The sequence below is a fragment of the Mandrillus leucophaeus genome, unplaced genomic scaffold, assembly GCF_000951045.1.
Source record: "Mandrillus leucophaeus isolate KB7577 unplaced genomic scaffold, Mleu.le_1.0 Scaffold116, whole genome shotgun sequence".
In the NCBI taxonomy this organism is placed as follows: domain Eukaryota; kingdom Metazoa; phylum Chordata; class Mammalia; order Primates; family Cercopithecidae; genus Mandrillus; species Mandrillus leucophaeus.
The window spans coordinates 4,364,072-4,383,316 of record NW_012099876.1 but is presented as its reverse complement, the minus strand read 5'-3'; the positions used below and the strand labels follow the sequence as shown (position 1 = coordinate 4,383,316).

General features: G+C 37.2%; 1 protein-coding gene across 3 annotated transcripts in view; it reads left to right on the top strand.

Moving 5' to 3' along the window:
* The window catches only part of MKKS (McKusick-Kaufman syndrome), a 29,700-nt gene extending 13,202 nt beyond the window's left edge, over positions 1-16,498 (top strand). For 2 of the 3 annotated variants that reach the window (XM_011998733.1, XM_011998738.1), the window contains exons 2-6: positions 671-901; positions 7,764-9,165; positions 12,865-13,040; positions 13,949-14,059; positions 15,995-16,498. In XM_011998733.1, coding sequence (XP_011854123.1) covers positions 8,181-9,165; positions 12,865-13,040; positions 13,949-14,059; positions 15,995-16,435 — 1,713 coding nt within the window. In that variant the 5' untranslated portion in view covers positions 671-901; positions 7,764-8,180 and the 3' untranslated portion in view covers positions 16,436-16,498. Of the gene's footprint in view, positions 1-670; positions 906-7,763; positions 9,166-12,864; positions 13,041-13,948; positions 14,060-15,994 lie in introns of all 3 variants that reach the window. The other variant, XM_011998744.1, reaches the window with a different exon arrangement.
* The last annotated feature ends 2,747 nt before the right edge of the window (positions 16,499-19,245 follow it).

Here is a 19,245-nt window from a genome sequence, read left to right as displayed (position 1 = left end):
TTTTGTGATGGAGTCTCCTTCTGTTGCCCAGTGCAGTGGCACGATCTTGGCTCACTGCAACCTCCACCTCCCAGGTTCAAGCGAGTCTCCTGACTCAGCCTCCCAGGTAGCTAGGATTACAGGCATTCACCACCATATCCAACTAATAGTTGTACTTTTAGTAGAAATGATGTTTCACTATGTTGCCCAGGCTGGTCTTGAACTCCTGACCTCAGTTGATCTGCCCGTCTCAGCCTCCCAAAGTGCTGGGATTACAGGCGTGAGCCACCACACTCAGCCTGTAATTATAATTTTTTAAAAATATAACTTAAAAAAAAGGCTCTTACTCTATTGTGGCTCAGAGAACATTAATATATTTGCAGAACGCTCCATGCATGTGTGTTTTCAAAGATCCATATAGCTTTTCCAGCAGGTAATGTTGCTCCTTTACAATTGTTGCCGAAAAGTCAGTATTGCTCTGTAAGTTCCCCAAGGCTGACTGCCTGCTCCCTTTGGGTCAACGACATGTCTCTTTTTGTTTATTAACATTGCAATGTATTATAATTAAAAATCTTTAACAGTCAGCGTTTGTTAGAGTACAGCATGCTAGTTGTAGTGATTTAGAAATGTAATCAAAGGGAGGTTATGGGTTTTAGTGGGATTTTTTCCTCTAACTGTAACCTTTTCTTAGGTACACCGATACTGAAGTACTATGAGCCTTCAGAACTTGTGGAGAGACTACAAAGTTTTGATTGTTATGGTCCCTTTAGTTGGGCTCATACATTTGGGGTGGTACAGAATCAAAAGCAGCCCTGTTTTCCAAATACCTAAAAACAACGACATTCCTGAGGAAGATAGTCTGAGACTTTCAAATCTTCAGAAGAGCCAAATCCAAGGGAAGTAGCAGGCTTGCGATCTTTAGGTAAGTTCCATTTCATCTGGTTGGTTAATCATATGGTACATTCCAACAATGGGAAACTCGATCTGTTAGATCTCTGGCAAGGAAAAGCCTAAATTGGCAAGTTACCTGTTGTTTTTATTATGACCCACTGTACTATCCTGCAGTTGTTTCTAGAAAAGTTTGTTGTGCAGAGACATTTGACCCTTGCCTGGCAGTCAATTGAATGCAAAGGGAAAGGGCAGTTTTGCTAGCAGCATCCCCAGGATCATGAACATGTACAAAGGAGCCCCTGACTCCTTACCATTACATACCACAAAAGTCTGAATTTGTACAAGATTCTTTTCTTCTATTAGTGTTCTTTTTTTTTTTTTATAATACGAAACTAATTGTATTCATGTGTTAACATGAACTATTTTAGCTTGACCATAATTTGTTACTTTTGACAGTCACTGAAATAAAGAGGATGGAGTTATATAATTCAGGTCTGTAGTCCCTTATCCATAATTCCAAAATTCAAAAAGTTCTCAAAACCAAAACATTTTATCCTAACTCCTTTGGCAGCAAAACTTGATCTTAACTGACATGAGACAATTTGCAGTGCAGTTGTCTCCCTTTATCCGTAGTTTGGCTTTCTTCAGTTTCAGTTACCTGCAGTCAACCCTAGTCTGAAAATATTAAATAGAAAATTCCAGAAATAAGCAATTCATAAAGTTTAAATTATGCACCTTTCTGAATAGCATGATGAAATCCTGGGCTATTCTACTTCATCCACCCAGGATGTGAGTCATTCCGTTGTCTGTCTACCTGCTCGTTAGTCACTTAGTAGCACTCTGGGGTAGATCAACTGTGGTGGTATCTCTGCACTTACATTCAGGTAACCCTTACTTTACTTCACAATGTACCCAAAGCACAAGAGTATTGCGCCTAATTTATAAATTGAACTTTATCATAGGTATGTATGTACAAGATGAAAACATAGTATATATAGGGTTTAGTGCTATATGCAGTTTCAGGCATCCACTGGGTGGTCTTGGAATATATGCCTCATAGATAAATGGGGGAGGTTACTGTTTTTAATTCCACTTAATATGAAAATTGAGTTTCACTGCAGAAATTTTATTGGCATTTGTTGCATTTGATTTACTATAATATAGCGTTATACTATATTATGATTATATTGATTATGAATGTTATATACACTATATTGTATTTATAAAATCTAAGAAATTCTGAATTATGAAACTCATCTAGCCCAAGGAGTTTCAGATAAAGAACTGTGACCTTATAATTGTAAAGCATTTTCTATTGTAATTTACTTTTTAACCTTGACGTGAATAATATGCTGTAAGTTTTGACATAAGGTAGATGAGTGTAAGGTTCTGCTCTTTATAGAAGAAGAACCTCAGTAAGATTTTCCTTATTTATAAGCCTTGGTCTGAGATTTTGATTTATAATATAATTACTGGTTTCAACAATATTTTAAATCAGCATTTTATTTTTAAATGTTCATAAGCAGAAGTGGAAGAGCATGGCTTAATATATTAGACAATTATTATATATAAAAAGCCACATAGTAACATAGAAGCTTAACAACTTAAAAGAGTAACTTTAGGACATAAAATTTGTATTTATAGGAAGAGTTTTAATATATATGAGTAGGGAGTCACAGAATTTATTAGATGCTGGATTTTTATGTATATAGTCTTCCAGACTGTAGTAAGACCATTATATTATGTATGTATATTGTAATTATGACAAGAAGTAAAGAACAAAAAGATGGTCATAACAGTTTGCAGGCCAGGTATGGCCAAACTTTGGAGGAAGAATATTAAGTAGTTTCTTGTCGTGCAAAAATAAATACTCTTGGGGGAAAAATAGAGCTGAGAAAAGAATCTCTTCCAAAATATTAGGTGAATGTAGTAAGAGGTTTTAGATGCCAATGAAGCAATGGTTGAAAGTTTTAGAGGGACTGGGCGCGGTGGCTCACGCCTGTAATCCCAGCACTTTGGGAGGCCGAGACGGGCGGATCACGAGGTCAGGAGACCTAGACCATCCTGGCTAACACGGTGAAACCCCGTCTCTACTAAAAAATACAAAAAACTAGCCGGACGAGGGGGAGGGCGCCTGTAGTCCCAGCTACTCGGGAGGCGGAGCTTGCAGTGAGCCGAGATCCGGCCACTGCACTCCAGCCTGGGCGACAGAGCGAGACTCCGTCTCAAAAAAAAAAAAAGTTTTAGAGGCTAACATTTCCTGTCAAGCAAGCAGAAGCAGATATTTAAACAGGCATTTAGTAAGCAAAAGTTAGAGCCAGATTTAGAGTAAGTTAAACACCAATTCCAAATAGTTGAAGTACATCTAAAAATGCATTGTATTTGTCTCTTATTTTCTATTCTTAGTTTCGTTATGGAAAATTACATACGTGCCACAAAGTAGAGAGAGGATGGTGTATTGAGCCCTCAAGTATCCATCAGCTGGCTTTAATAGTTAGCGGCATTTTGCCACAACTAGCTTTGATAGTTGATAGCATTTTGCCAGTCTTCTTTTATCCATCTTTTCCTCTGTTTTTTGAACTGCTAGAATATTTTAAATCAAATCTTAAGCTCGACTATGTAGTCCTTTAGTACGTGTCTTTAACAGTAAGACTAAACACACATACACAAACACATTTACATTATCACCCAGAAAAACTTAACAGTGACTCTTTACCTACAGTTTGATACCCAAGGCCATGTTTATATTTCTGAATTTGTCTTAAAAAATCGTTACAGGTGGTTTGTTGGAATCAGGATCCAAACAAGGTCTACATATTGCATTTGATAGACAATGTCTGTTTTCAATTCCCCTCCTAAATCTGCCTTTAAAAAAAATTCCCACATTCTCAATTTGGCTGATTGCTTCCTCATCTTGTCTTTTAACAATTTGCCTCTCTCCCCTATTTCCTGTAATCTTGTACTTATATTAAGAGACTACTTTCATTTTTTTTTTTAATTTATTTTTTGAACAAGAATACTTCATAGATGGTACTGTGGAATAGATCCTAGGTAATCATGTTGTTTCACATATAATGTCTGATCCACTTTTGATGGTGGTGGTGTTAGTTTTTTTTTGTTTTTTGTTTTGTTTTTGTTTTTTTTTTTTTTTTAGAGAGAGAAGGGCCTTGATTTGTCACCCAGGCTACAGTGCAGTAGCATATCATAGCTCACTGCAACCTCAAACTCTTGGGCACAGGCCTTGATTTGTCACCCAGGCTACAGTATAGTAGCGTATCATAGTTCACTGCAGCCTCAAACTCTTGGGCACAGGCCATCCTCCAACCTTAGCATCCCAAGTAGCTGTGACTACAGGCATCCACCAGCATACCTGGCTAAGTTCTAAAATTTTTTTAGAACCAGGGTCTTGCTGTGTTGCCCAGGCTGGTCTCAAATTTCCGGCCTCAAGCAACCCTCCTGCCTTGGCCTCCCAAAGTGATAGGATTACAGGCAAGAGCCACTACGTCTAGCCAGTGTTGCTAAGACTAACAGGCAAGTTAGCAGTGTTTCTTTCCATTGTAAAGTTCCCCCCTTTTTTCTTTTTTTTTTTTTAAAGATGCTGTAAGGCGATGTCAGCTCACTGCAACCTCTGCCTCCTGGGTTGAAGTGATTCTCCTGCCTCAATCTCCGGAGTAGCTAGGATTACAGGCACCTGCCACCACACCTGGCTAGATTTTTGTATATGTTTAGTAGAGACAGGGTTTAACCATGTTGGCCAGATGATCTTTTACTTAATAAATTATCAGCGACTATTCATTATCATTGCTGTAACCTAGAAATTGGCAAACTTTTTTCTATAAAAGACCAGATAGTAAATATTTTAGGCTTTGAAGATCACATAGTGTCTGTACCAACCCTTCCGCTTTCTGTTGTAGTGTAAGAGCACTCATACACAGTACACAAATTAATGAGCATGGCTGCTTTCCAATAAAACTTCGTTTATGAAAACAGGCAGCAGGCTGGATGTGGTCCCTAGGCTTAATTTACCAACCACTGTATGTGGTCTAATACACTATTTCATTAGGGGCTGCCAAATGATGCTGCTCAAATTCTAACATTCCTTCTCCATGTATTAGCTGGAACAACTTTCCATTGTCAACCATTCAGTTACCCCAAAATGCATTTATACAAGGAAAGCAAGATAAATGTTTTATCTCTGTAATTCCCTTTATTGCTTTTTATACTAATGAGTGCTCAAACCGCTTAAGGTTTTTGTTTTTGGTGTTAGTATGAACCTGTGGGTTTGCATATATTTCAGTTATCTTAATCTATTGCAGTCGTCATTTTTTTTTTAATGCTAAAGTTGTCCCATTTTGGATCCTCTCCATGTTGACTCCTGTTGTTTTTCCTTTGTCCTTGTGATATGACCCAGGTAGTCTTTAATATATGCTTACTTTTTGGCAGAAAAGGACCCCAGCTTTCCTTGTGTATTTCTTACCTCACCTATAATCAGTCTTTTTGCCAAAGAACTCCATTTGCTTTTAGGAAAAACTTTTACCTGTTTATATTTTCTTTAAATCATATTTTATAGTGCACCTCTTACTTTAGAAGACAGTCATGCAAGTTTTACTGTTATTTTAATTAAGTTATCCATCACTGCAACAACAACAACAAAGACCCATCTGCTAAGCCTCTGCATCCAGGAATAGTCAGGACCATTCATCTGATGGTAACTCTTGGAATTATGGAGCTCCTTGTTTAGGAAGAAAGAGTTTTAATAGAGCTGAACTGATACTTCCAAACATGTTCTATAAACTAGCTCCAGTGGTTTGGATATTTTTCTCTTTTTTGTACCTTCTTTTGTTCAAGTCTAGACCTGTGACCACAGGTCAACAAGTTTTGGCATCTTTAAAATGATTTGGGAGTCGTTAACACTTTCAGTGATTTCTTTGTCATTTTAATGAAATACTAGCCAAAAGATGTGTATACTGGTCTCACTACCGTGAGACTGACAGAGGTGCCAACATAGCATTCTGTTTTTGAAAAGTTACATGTCACTATTAAGTACTGAAAATGTTCTAACTAGAAAAACCATTTTCTTAATCATAGTTTTTATTGTGTGTGTGTGTGTGTGTGTGTGTGTGTGTGTAAGTTTTAACATGCAAGTTACCATATAGAAGTCACTATGAGGTTTCATTTAAATGTATTTCTCAGATTTTGCTGAATCTGAAATAACCATTGAAATATTTAAGTACCTTGGCTGTTCCTGGCATAGATAAACAGATTTTTCTTTCCCTCCTCATGCCACACAAAAGTTGACAATAGCTTTATCACCACAGGAAGAAAGCTGACCATTATTGCCCTTACTTTATTTGGGCCCAGTTGCCATGGTTACAGCCCTTTAAATTGGGAGCAGTAACCAAAATAACATTTTGCATAACATTCCCTTGTTCTGCCCACCTCTTTGCACATCTTCAAATCAGGGTTTGGGTCTGATCACCATACTATGCTGTAGCCTACTTTTAGGAAGTACCTTAGGCTAAACAGATTTGTTTCATTTATGCTAAATGCTCTCCCAGACCCTACCATAGTCAGCATATTCTTGGAAATACTAACTAATAATTGTACCTTTAAAACACCAGGCCTCAACAGGTAAGATCTGTGAGCTAACATTTTTATTCTTTTCACACATTATTATTAATGTGTCAAGAATTTATGCCTCAAGGCACACTTTTTTTTAACAAGGACACTACCTTGTTAAGGAAACTAGAATTGTATTTCTATGTGTCCATTTGATATATGATGATAACATTTTATGATATTTAGACTTTGAAATTGAATTGCAACTCAGATCCTGTTTTTGTTGTTGGTGTTATCCAGCATATCCCTTGGTTTTTGCATTTTGGTACTGTCATTAACCAGTGCTTTGGGGAGGATTAGTTGACTAGGACTTCCAAAACTGACAATCATTGATTAATAAAGTAAAATGATAGAAAATTAGCTCTGACATTAGCCAGGTGTTTAAAACATGGTTTGTTTTCTGGTACAATGTGTTGTGCAGATTTATTCAGCTAAATATAGACTATACATTAGTGAGTTTCTGCAGTAGGCATGCCAACAGCTATCTTGTTTTTATAATTATTTATAAACAGGACTTGATGTAAATGCACTTCTGTTCAAACCTAAAGTTTCCAAGCAAACCACAATTATAGATAAAAACATAATATTAAATCTTGATGTCGGAGAATAAAAATATTTGGGACCTCTTTTAAGACTAGAGATTGCCGGGCGCAGTGGCTCATGCCCGTAATCCCAGCACTTTGGGAGGCAGAGGCGGGCGGATCACCTGAGGTCAGGAGTTCGAGACCAACCTGACAAACATGGAGAAACTCTGTCTCTACTAAAAATATAAAATTAGCTGAGCATGGTGGCACATGCCTGTGATCCCTGCCACTGGGGAGGCTGAGGCAGGAGAATTGCTTGAACCCAGGAGGCGGAGGTTGTGGTGAGCCGAGATTGCGCCATTGCACTCCAGCCTGGGCAACAAGAGCGAAACTCCATCTCAAGAAGAAAAAAAAAAAAAAGGCTCAGAGACCTAATTCTCTGTTTTATATTGTAGCATTTCTCTCCTAGAAGCATGCCATATTCAAATAACTGCTGTAAGCTTTCTAGCCATGTTGTTGTGCCTTACAGAATCACTGAAGTACAAGCACTTTTTCTTGTAGCAGGACTTATTGAAGAATAAAGGAATTTTAAGTCAAAGTTGGTTTACTTTTCTCATTTTCGGGAGGTTTATGCCAGTTAGTAGTTTCTTTTTCTAAAAAGCCAGCAGAGCATTAGAATAAATTATTAAACTGCAGCCTACAAAATGCTTGGGAAGTATTTCTGTAAAATGTTTTATTTTTATTTCTTAGATAAAGAAGCGGCTTTGAATCTGAGCTTCATGTCGAAAGAAGAGATGAAAAATACCAGTTGGATTAGAAAGAACTGGCTTCTTGTAGCTGGGATATCTTTCATAGGTGTCCATGTTGGAACATACTTTTTACAGAAGTCTGCAAAGCAGTCTGTAAAATCTCAGTCTCAAAGCAAACAAGAGAGTATTGAAGAGTGAAGTAAAATAAATATTTGGAATTACTAATTTGTCGTGAAACCATTATATGCTGATTAGCTTCATAAACATTGAACTCTTTGATTTTATAGCCACAATGCTGCATATTCATACTTTAATTCCTAAAGAATAATTTTTAATGTTAAAACGTGATAATGGAATAAATAGAAAAATGTGGTTTACAAAATAAAAACGGTCTTCACTAGTTACCACCTGAAGTAAGATGTCTCGTTTGGAAGCTAAGAAGCCATCATTGTGTAAGAGTGAACCACTGACATCTGAGAGAGTCAGGACCACACTTTCTGTCTTGAAAAGGATCGTAACATCATGCTATGGCCCTTCAGGTAGGCTGAAGCAGCTGCACAATGGCTTTGGAGGTTATGTGTGCACAACCTCACAGTCCTCAGCCCTGCTCAGTCACCTTTTGGTCACACATCCCATTTTAAAGATCCTGACAATCTCCGTGCAGAATCATGTGTCAAGCTTCAGTGATTGTGGCTTATTCACAGCCATTCTTTGCTGCAACCTGATTGAAAATGTTCAGAGATTAGGCTTGACACCCACCACTGTCATTAGATTAAATAAACATCTTTTGAGTCTTTGCATCAGTTATCTCAAGTCCGAGACCTGTGGTTGTCGAATCCCAGTCGACTTTAGTAGTACTCAGATCCTCCTTTGTTTGGTTCGCAGTATATTAACAAGTAAACCTGCCTGTATGCTCACCAGAGAGGAAACAGAGCATGTCAGTGCTTTGATTCTGAGAGCCTTTTTGCTAACAATTCCAGAAAATGCTGAAGGCCACATCATTTTAGGAAAGAGTTTAATTGTACCTTTAAAAGATCAAAGAGTTATAGATTCCACTGTATTACCTGGGATACTCATTGAAATGTCAGAAGTTCAATTAATGAGGCTATTACCTATCAAAAAATCAACTGCCCTCAAGGTGGCACTCTTTTGTACAACTTTATCCGGAGACATTTCTGACACTGGAGAAGGAACTGTGGTGGTCAGTTATGGGGTTTCTCTTGAAAATGCAGTCCTGGACCAGCTGCTTAACCTAGGAAGGCAGCTAGTCAGTGACCATGTAGATCTTGTCCTGTGCCAAAAAGTTATACATCCATCTTTGAAGCAGTTTCTCAATATGCATCGTGTTATTGCCGTAGACAGAATTGGAGTGACTCTGATGGAACCCCTGACTAAAATGACAGGTAAAACTCACTCTTGGTTTTGCCCCTTACAGTTAATAAATCACACTTTTTTGAGCAGAGATATTTTTGGTTTGTGTCACTGTTAACATCTTGAAAAATTGACACAGCATGTGTCAGTATCATTTCTGGCATCAGAGGTTTCTGAAAAAGATCCTGTATTGTTCACATACTAAAAATGCAGTTGATTATAGCCATTTTCATATCATAATCTGACCCCCCAATATTTTACAGGTTATTGAAAAGTCTAACATCCTTATAATCCTAAGGTGTTTCATACTTTGCACAAAATTCTTCAGCCTCAATTCACAAAACTCTTAAATCATGTTATATTTAGAAAATGATTTTGTAACTAGAATGCCCCTTTTTCTTCACTTTATCATAATTGCAACAAACTTCTGTACTTCTGCTTAAGTACTTGTTTCTAATGGGAGGGGGATGTACACGCACTACTGTTTTACCTATGTCAAAACTGTTTCCAGCTGACCTTGAGGACCAAGATCATCTTTTACTTTCAACACCTATTACGGGCCTGACCCACAGTAGGTGTTCTAAAGTGTTTGTTGAATTGACTGAAATATAGTTGTTAATATACAGAACTACAATAGGCAAAAAAATTCACTGTATTTTACAAACGCAGCAAATTAAAAGCAAATGTAAGACCTGTTAGAGCCAAAGAAAAATGACAAGCTGAAGAGTTCCTAATTTGAGCTACTTTTCAGTGTTCCTTTAATTGCTTTGACAATCTCTCAGAAAGATGATCATTTAGTCTGCATTGTTTCCAATTTTTAAGTTATTAGACTTAAACCATTGTTAAAGTTCATTAATAAAAGTCTTAGTATAAATTATCAAAAAGGAGCCTTATGTATGCCCAGTGTTGAATACATAGTATCTCTGGGTTACTGTCCTACCTTTGTAAGACTCAAATGACTGTCAAAGTAGAAGTTTCTTAATAATGGAAATAATTCCTTAGAACTCATTGTTGGTATGGTAAGTCAGACTGATATCCTTAAATATCTACTAGCTTTGCATGAAGCTGGCAATTTCCAGCTTGTAAATACTGGGTCTTCCAGATTGATTTTTAAAATATGGGACTCTTTAGCCAGGTGTGGTACATGCCTGTAGTCCCAGCTACTTGGGAAGTTGAGGCAGGAGGATTGCTTGAGCCGAGGAGTTCAAGTCCAGCCTGGGCAACAAAGCAGGACCACATCTTAAAAAAAAAAAAAAAAAAAGGTCGGGCGGTGGCTCACACCTGTGATCCCAGCACTTTGAGAGGCCAAGGCGGGTGGATCACAAGGTCAGGAGATCGAGACCATCCTGGCCAACATCGTGAAACCCCGTCTCTACTAAAAATACAAAAAAATTAGCTGGGCATGGTGGCCGCACTTGTAATCCCAGTTACTTGGGAGGCTGAGGCAGGAGAATTGCTTGAACCCAGGAGGTAGAGGTTGCAGTGAGCCGAGATTGCACCACTGCCCTCCAGCCTGGTGACAGAGCAAGACTCCCTATCAAAAAAAAAAAAATTTTCCCATAGAAACCATATTGTAACTGGGGGCTGGGTTTCCACACTAGCCCACAATATATACCTAAACATGGCATTAACAGCCATAGTTTTAGTCCTGGGTCTTGGGAGCAAAGACCTTTTGAGAAAAAGAAGAGGCGGAAAACTATACCAGGTACGTGGCACAAGTAAACTTTTAGGTAGATGAAGTATGATTTTGGCCTTACGTATCTCCCCTGGTGTATTAACATTACCTCATTTCAGGCCTTCAAACAAAATTCCTATTTATTAATGATATAGGTTGCGTAATGGGTGATACTGTGGATGGGTGCCACATGTGAAACGTATTGCAGCTTACGGAGGTTTTTTTGTTTTTTTTGTTGTTTTTTTGTTTGTTTTTTTAAGATGGAGCCTCACTCTGTCGCCCAGGCTGGCGTGGGGTGGCGCAATCTTAGCTCACTGCAACCTCCACCTCCTGGGTTCAAGCAATTCTGTCTCAGCCTCCCTAGTAGCTGGGACTACAGGTGCACACCACCACGCCCGGCTAATTTTTCCTATTTTTAGTAGAGACAGGGTTTCACCATATTGGTCAGGCTGGTCCTGAACTCCTGACCTCAGGTGATCTACCCACCTCGGCCTCCAAAAGTACTGGGATTATAGGCGTGAGCCACCGTGCCCGGCCTGGAGCATTTTTAACATTTGATTTATTTGTGAAGTATGCATTATTATCCCCACTTGCCTCTCATGTGACAGAGGCAGAAAGTTAAATGACATGAGTGACAGCATCCAGTGACTCAAGCAGTAGAGCCAGTCTTCTCACTAGAATCTGTTGTTCCCACCATGTGAAAGAAATTACACTATTTAAGATTTTGGCTTTTTTTACTTAGATCACTTTTTTAAAGTATTCGTTACTTTGAAGACTTCAGAAGTAAACAATATTCAAATAAATGAAATTGTTTAGTGATTATATTCTATAAATTTTTTGAGCTGGAAGTGTTTATAGCATTTTAGACTTTTTTTTTTTTTTTTTAGATGGAGTCTCGCTCTATTGCCCAGGCTGGAGTGCAGTGGCACGATCTTGGCTCACTGCTCACTGCAACCTCCGTCCCTGGAGTTCAAGCGATTCTCCTGCCTCAACCTCCCGAGCAGCTGGGATTACAAGCACCTGCCACCACGCCTGGCTACTTTTTGTATTTTTAGCCAGGTTTCACCATGTTGTCCAGGCTGGTCTCGAACTCCTGACCTCAGGCGATGCCCGCCTCAGCCTCCTAAAGTGCTGGGATTACAGGCATGTAATTACACCTGGCCAAGATTTTAGACTTTCAAACTAAACCCCATTAGTTTGAAAGAAACCATCTTTTATAGGTGAGTCTGAAAGAAAAGGAAACTAGCTCAAAGTGGTGAATGGCTCAGAATTATAGCTTTAGACTTTAAATTAGTATTGTGTCTTGTAGGAGTTTGGTGTAGGTTTCTTTTCTTAAATAACTTCCATTACATTTGGAGATTTGGAGAATTCAAGTCACCCTAACTTCTTTATTCGTATTTTTACTTGTGGCTTATAAAACTTTACTATTTTACATGTGCGGGTAGAAGGACAAAATACTTAATATATCAAATGATAACAGTGAAATAAGCATGTCACTTTATTTTGGCATAATTCAGTTAGCTATTTTATAAATCGTTGCTAGACAAAAAACTAGTTCTTACATATTCACTATGTAGAGCCCCGAAGGAATTCAGCTACACAAGCATTTGAATAGCTGCATTTATTTTAAATTGAAAATAATAATTCCTTTAAAAAATAGCCTCTCACCTCACATCACCCTTAATCCAAATTAGTGAAGTTCTTAATTTGGGGTCTCTAATCCCTGAGTGGGCTTTGAGGGTTTCTGAACTCCCTGAAAATGTATGCAAAATTGTATGCCCCCTTTTCTGGGAAGAGAGTACAAAATGACTTCTAACAGATTTTCAAAGAGCTCTGTAAACCAAAATAACTTCTGCTTTACTTTATTTGTATATCATTTTAGTAGCAGAATATAACTTAGCAATTTAGGGAGATTCATCTTATTTATCCTATATTTCATATTTTAAATTATATGCTTATGGGGCTTTTATGTTGGCTAGAAATAAATATACTTTTAAATGGTTGTTTGCTCCACTTTTGCTTATACATCTTGTATTTTCTAATCTTTAAAAAATAGGAACACAGCCTATTGGATCCCTAGGCTCAATATCTCCTAATAGTTATGGAAGTGTGAAAGATGTGTGCGCTGCAAAATTTGGCTCCAAACATTTTTTTCATCTTATCCCTAATGAAGCAACAATCTGCAGCTTGCTTCTCTGCAACAGAAATGAAACTGCCTGGGATGAGCTGAAGGTAGGTAATGAATTTTGAATTCTATATGCAGGGGCTGAGGGAGGAATTAGTCACTCAACAGTTATTATGAATTTTTTTTTCGTAGCTTCCCTAGGTAGTATAGAAAGCAAAAATTAAAATGACTAATGCAGAGTCACAAGTAAGCTAATTTAAATGCCTGTGGCATTATAATAATTTTGGCATGTGTTGCCATTTATTATTTCTACTATTGACAAGAAACCTAAAAGGCCGTTGACATGTGAACTTTTCTAAGAAATTAACTTGAATTGTGTAGTCTTTGATGCTAATGTGTATGAATAATTCACTTGGAAAATGAGTTCAGCAGTCAATACCCATCATCCACTGCTTAGCAGAGTTTCCTGTTCTCTGCCGGCAATAATACATTCAACTTTTATACAAGGGAAATGATCATCTGTGGGATTGGTCACAAGTTTTAAAGATTCATGTATGCTCAAGGATATATCCTTAGTAAATGTTAAAGGTCTGTGTGGTTTTTTTTTATTTATTATTGCTGGGATGTAACTGTATTATTTCCAAAACAATTCAAAATAAATTTATTATTTAGACTGAAATAATTTTTTTTAGTGGATGTGCCAGCAAACCTTGTTGACCCAGATATTTTGAGGCCATATATTTGTCAGTCTCAATTTGAAGAGCTAAGTGTATACGAAAGAAAATACTAATCTGGCTCCATGAAACAAACTTCTGACTAAAGTATCTTCCTTTAATCTCTAAACCTTATTATTCAGAATGTTTTTATCACATGACAACCTTGGCACAGCACAAGTTTTGTTCTTTTGCAATTAAAATCATACTCTTTGTATTCACTGTGATGCTTTGAGAGCATGACTTTTTGTGTGTGTATATGATGTGAATGTCTGATTCTGATGATTTGGGGTTTTTCTTAGCTCACGTGTCAGACGGCACTGCATGTCCTGCAGTTAACACTCAAGGAACCGTGGGCTTTGTTGGGAGGTGGCTGTACTGAAACTCATCTGACTGCATATATCAGACACAAGGTACATAAGATAATCCTCTTCGGATTACCTGAATTCTCAGCAACTTTTGTTTTATGAGATAATAAGCTAAAAATCATAATATCCTGTAGCCTTTTTGTTTATTAGTTTTAACTTTTATTTTAGGTTAAGGGGTGCATGTATAGGTTTGTGATATAGGTAAAATTGTAGCCTTTAACACTGAATTTTTCAGTAGTCTAAATAAAATACATAATCCAAAACACTTGAGGGAAATAACAAGGTAAATATAAGGTAATATCTTTATTACAATGGTTTATTATAAAAATAATATTTTAGCAAATGATCACGTTCTTTGAGTATTGTCTACATGTACTGCATGTTGAAGCTAGCATCCTGTTATTGGGAGTTCTCTTAGAGATCTCAAGTGCTTCAATACAGTAATAATTGATGTTCACAAACAAAAGGGCCAAGTTTCTACAGAATACTTAAGTATCTTCTAGAGCGTCAAGAGAACAGTTAGTTTCATTTATTTAAGCAGTTCACATATTAGATTCTAATTTTAAGATTGGTATTTATGTATGTTATTTATTAATTCTACTAAATAGAATTTTTTGATTAGTCTGGGAAACTCCATTTCCTGACAGCTCTCAGATAAGTTTAGTGCATTGTAGTTCTGATTATGTCATAAGTACTGGCCTACTTTATTTGAAAATGGATACAAAAAGGTATAGGTGTTTTCCAGATATTAGCAGTCGATTCATTGGGTAAACATGCCCTGTCCCTCCCCAAGTAACTTAGAATCTGTTTGAAGATAAAGCACTTTCATGAAAAGTTATCAGAATATACATTATGGAAAACAAAATTCGTGCCAATCTATTGGTGCTGAACGGACAATAATGTGTTCTGAAATGGAATTGAGTAAACTAGAGAAAGTTTTTTGCAGGAAGAAGGTGTCTTGAGTTGAAAAGTAGTCACTGTTTTTAAGCAGTTAAGATATGGATTTTTTAAACCATCATTCAGTTGTTAGTTTGCTAATACAGACATGTTGCTTAACAACAAGGATATATTCTGAGAAATGCATCATTAGGCAATATTGTTGTGCAAACAGTATAGAGTGTACTTACAGAAACCTACATGGTAGAGCCTACTACACTCCTAAGCTATGTGGTTTAGCCTATTGCTCCTAGGCTACAAACCCTTACGGCAGGTTACTGTACTGAATACTGTAGGTAATTGTAGCACAATGGTATTTGTGTATCTAAACATATCAAAACATAGAAAAGGTTAGTAAAAATATGGCCTTCTAATCTTATGGGACCACTGTTGTATATGCAGTCTGTCATTGACTGAAGCGTTGGTATGTGGTACATGGCTAAATATTAATTTTTCTTTTTATCTTGGAATTTCTAGGATAAACTTGTTTAAATAGTGAAACCAGAAGACAGTTTATGGTCTTACTACCTTTTCATTAATTTAAAGAGAAGAATATTCCTTTTTAAAACATTGATGTGAAAATTTACATCATGATTTCCAAATAAAAATATGTGCATTCTCATTTTAAACAAATCTCAAACATTTTGCAGAGATAAATAAGTACATCATTTGAGACATCAGTCTTCAGGAACTTCCTCCTGTGTGCAGAGAAACCTGTAATACATGCATTATGCCTTGTTCTTCATGTATTAAAGAGGCACTACCACGCCTCATTCAGAATAAGCTGATGATGGGGTCATCCTGAGTCACCCATTCTGGTAACATGACTGGTAGTATATACATTTTTACTATAACCAACCTAGTTAAGGGTTTGCAGCCTGGCCGACTGACCCATACAAGCCCATTAGCATTGTACCAAACCCCAAATTAAATGAAAGTAAGTAGTAACTTTAGGAATAAGATTTTGATTCAGTATCTTATTTTTCTTAAACAGTTTATATTAATTGCTTTGTATGTGTTCTCAATGTTTTTATTACTCTTTAGACTCACAACGACCCCAAAAGCATTCTCAAAGATGATGAATGTACTCAAACAGAACTTCAACTAATTGCTGAAGCATTTTGCAGTGCCCTAGAATCTGTTGTTGGCTCTTTAGAACATGATGGAGGTGAAATTCTCACTGACATGAAGTATGGACACCTTTGGTCAGTTCAGGCAGATTCTCCCTGTATTGCTAACTGGCCAGATTTGCTTTCACATTGTGGCTGTGGATTATACAATAGCCAGGAAGAACTCAGCTGGTCTTTCTTAAGAAGCACACGTCATCCTTTTGTGCCACAAACCTGCCTTCCACTTGAAGCTGTGGGCTCAGCCAGCAACCTGACCTTGGACTGTTTGACTGCAAAGCTTAGTGGCTTACAGGTGGCTGTAGAGACAGCCAATTTGATTTTGGATCTCTCATATGTTATTGAAGATAAAAACTAAGAGAATAGCATGTTTGTATTACGAAAGAAACAAATAAACTAGTCTGGTGGCAATTAAGAAAAATTGTGAGTGTATTTGTTCTCTCCCAAAGACCTGTTCTACATATTTGGACAAATGACTCATAAAATTATAGATACACTTATTTAGGAAAAAAGGTGATTCGTGAATAGAAATGTCATGAAATAATAAAAATATGAAGCATTATTTATTTTAAAATATTATAGTTATCTTAGGGATTCTATAGTGACTGCTGTACATTGTTCTAAATTTTTATTGTTATTTTGGCATCATTTTGAGAGCAAACAAATAAAAAGACTCCTAATCCATGCTCTAGTTTGGATATACATGTTTTAGATATTTTCTAGTTAGTAGTAATTACATATGCTTAAAGTAAACTAGATCTCACAGTGTCACAAAACTTTCAGCATATATTGCTCAATCAAAAGAAGTATTCAAACTGCACATTGAGTAAAATTTCACTTTTCTCCGTGCCCTTTATCTCAGGCTATATTCTTCAGTGGTTAGATAATTGAGTAGAACCTGGTTTGCTGCAATTTGTAGTTTATATCTCAACTCCACATTTTTGTTATTTGGGGGAAATGTTTGCTTTTGGGGAAAAAAAAAGATTTATATAGTAACCAAGGCTAAAGTAACGTTGTAATGTCTTCATTTTTAAAGTGGGAGGAAGAACTGGTTTGTTTTACACTGGGGTTTCTCAACCTTGGCATTATTGATGTTCTGGACCCCATAATTCTTTGTTGTGCAGAGGCTGCCCTGTGCATTACAGCTTATTTAGCAGCATCCCTGGCTTCTACACACTAGATGCCAGTAGCACACTCCTGTTGTGACAACCAAAAACGTCTCCAGACATTGCCAAATGTTCCCGGGAGAGCAAAATTGTTGGTTGAGAACTATAGACTGATAGAAAAAGGAAGGAAAATGAGGAGTATTCTACCAGGACTTCAGAAAGCAGCATGAAGGAAGGGGACGTTATTTCTCTAGTCAATAGTATGAAAAAGAAACTACAAAAGCTCCCATGTTCAAAATAGAGACACTATGTTTCCCCAAGGGATGGAACTTGAATTTTATGCAAATATAAGATGTATTGATAAATTGAAGCAGAAATATAGAAGGCAGCCACATGAATAAGCATGGAGCTATAACAAATGTTATATGAAACTTTAGGAAAACATTTTGGAAATTTTGGGGAAACGAACCAACCTAATAGTCAATGATCAGATCTATAGCCATGATAAAGAGAAATAGAATTGTTCAACCATTTCCTCCAATATTCTTGTAATCAAAAAGAATGTTTCCTCTGAGCCAAAGGAAAAAGCTAGCAATACAAACAGCAGTGCCATCCATATATATTAAATATCAGCCCCACCTGAAGTCTCATAAAATATTTATCAAAGGTTTTACTTCTTTTATTATTAGAATCAAATAGAAGGGCAGAGTGATAGGCAGCCTCTAAGGTGGCCCCCAGTGATCCTCACCTCCTGGTTTCAGACCTTGCATAATTTCCTCCCCTTGAGTGTAGGCTAGACTTCGTGACTCCTTTATGTCTCTCATTTCCCAACTCTGTGGACAGAATGTTACAGTGATGGTCATGGTTATGCCTTATGCATAATTTTATGCTGTAAGTAGAAGGTAGATCAATTTTCTCTAGTTTCATGGGTCTACAGATGGAAAGCAACTGTATTCCAGGAACCGTACTTAAAGAACTATGCCCTGAGGAAACCTGGGGTGATTCCAATTATGAGATCACCCTGACTTGATTCCAATTATGAGATTCTGAACTTTGAGCTGATGTAATGCAAAAGTGAAACTTTTGAGGATCTGAGGAGTAGGGGGGATGTATTTTATATGTGGTAGGCAGCCTCTAAGATGGTTCCCAATAATCTCATTTCCTGTCAATTCACTCTCTGGGTGTAGGTGGGACCTAGTGACTAACTTCTAATGAATAGAATACAGCAGAAGGGACAGGATGTCACTTCTGATATTTGGTGGTAAAAAGATGAATGTATCTCTTGATGCCTTCTCTCTCAATGAAAGCCAGCTGTCATGTTGGGAACTGTCCCTTGGAGAGGCCCACATAGCAAGGGTTGAGGGAGGCTTCTAGCCAACTCCTCAAAAGGAACTGAATCGTACCGAAAACCACAAGAGTGAATTTGGAAGCAGGTTCTCCCCAATGGAACCTTGAGATGAGTATAGCCCTGCCACACGAGAGACCCTGAAGCAAAAAAAGCCAGCTAAGCTATTTCCAGGTTGGTTCCTGACCCACAAAATCTGTGAGATAATAAATGTTGTTTTAAGTCAAATTTGGGGTGTACTTTCTTATACAGCAATAGCTATCTAATAAAGGCAGGAGGAAAGCTTATTTGTAATAAATTGCTTACTGAAAACTTGGTCACATAAATGGAAAAAAGCATTCTTGATGCCATGCCTTTACATTTTTATTATCATCCCAACCTAAAAGAAGGGTTCTTCATCACATGTGTTTACAATGGTCACTGAAGAAGGTGTGTCACATAGGAATTGGGAATTGTCCTGGTTCTCCTTGGCCTTATCCTGCATTTTTTTCAAGTTCCTCCAAGAAGGGGTGACACAGTGAACCTCTCCAATTGATCTTATAGATTAGGGGTTTCCACTTTCCATGATAGCCATTTTTTAAATTCTATCATTTTTAGCTTTACCATAAAATTTGATTACATTCCTTAGTGAAACATTAATGCTCTTATTTTGAATACATCACAAATTAGTTAAAATATATTTATAAATGCCTCTGTGTTTCCTAAAGTTGTAATAAT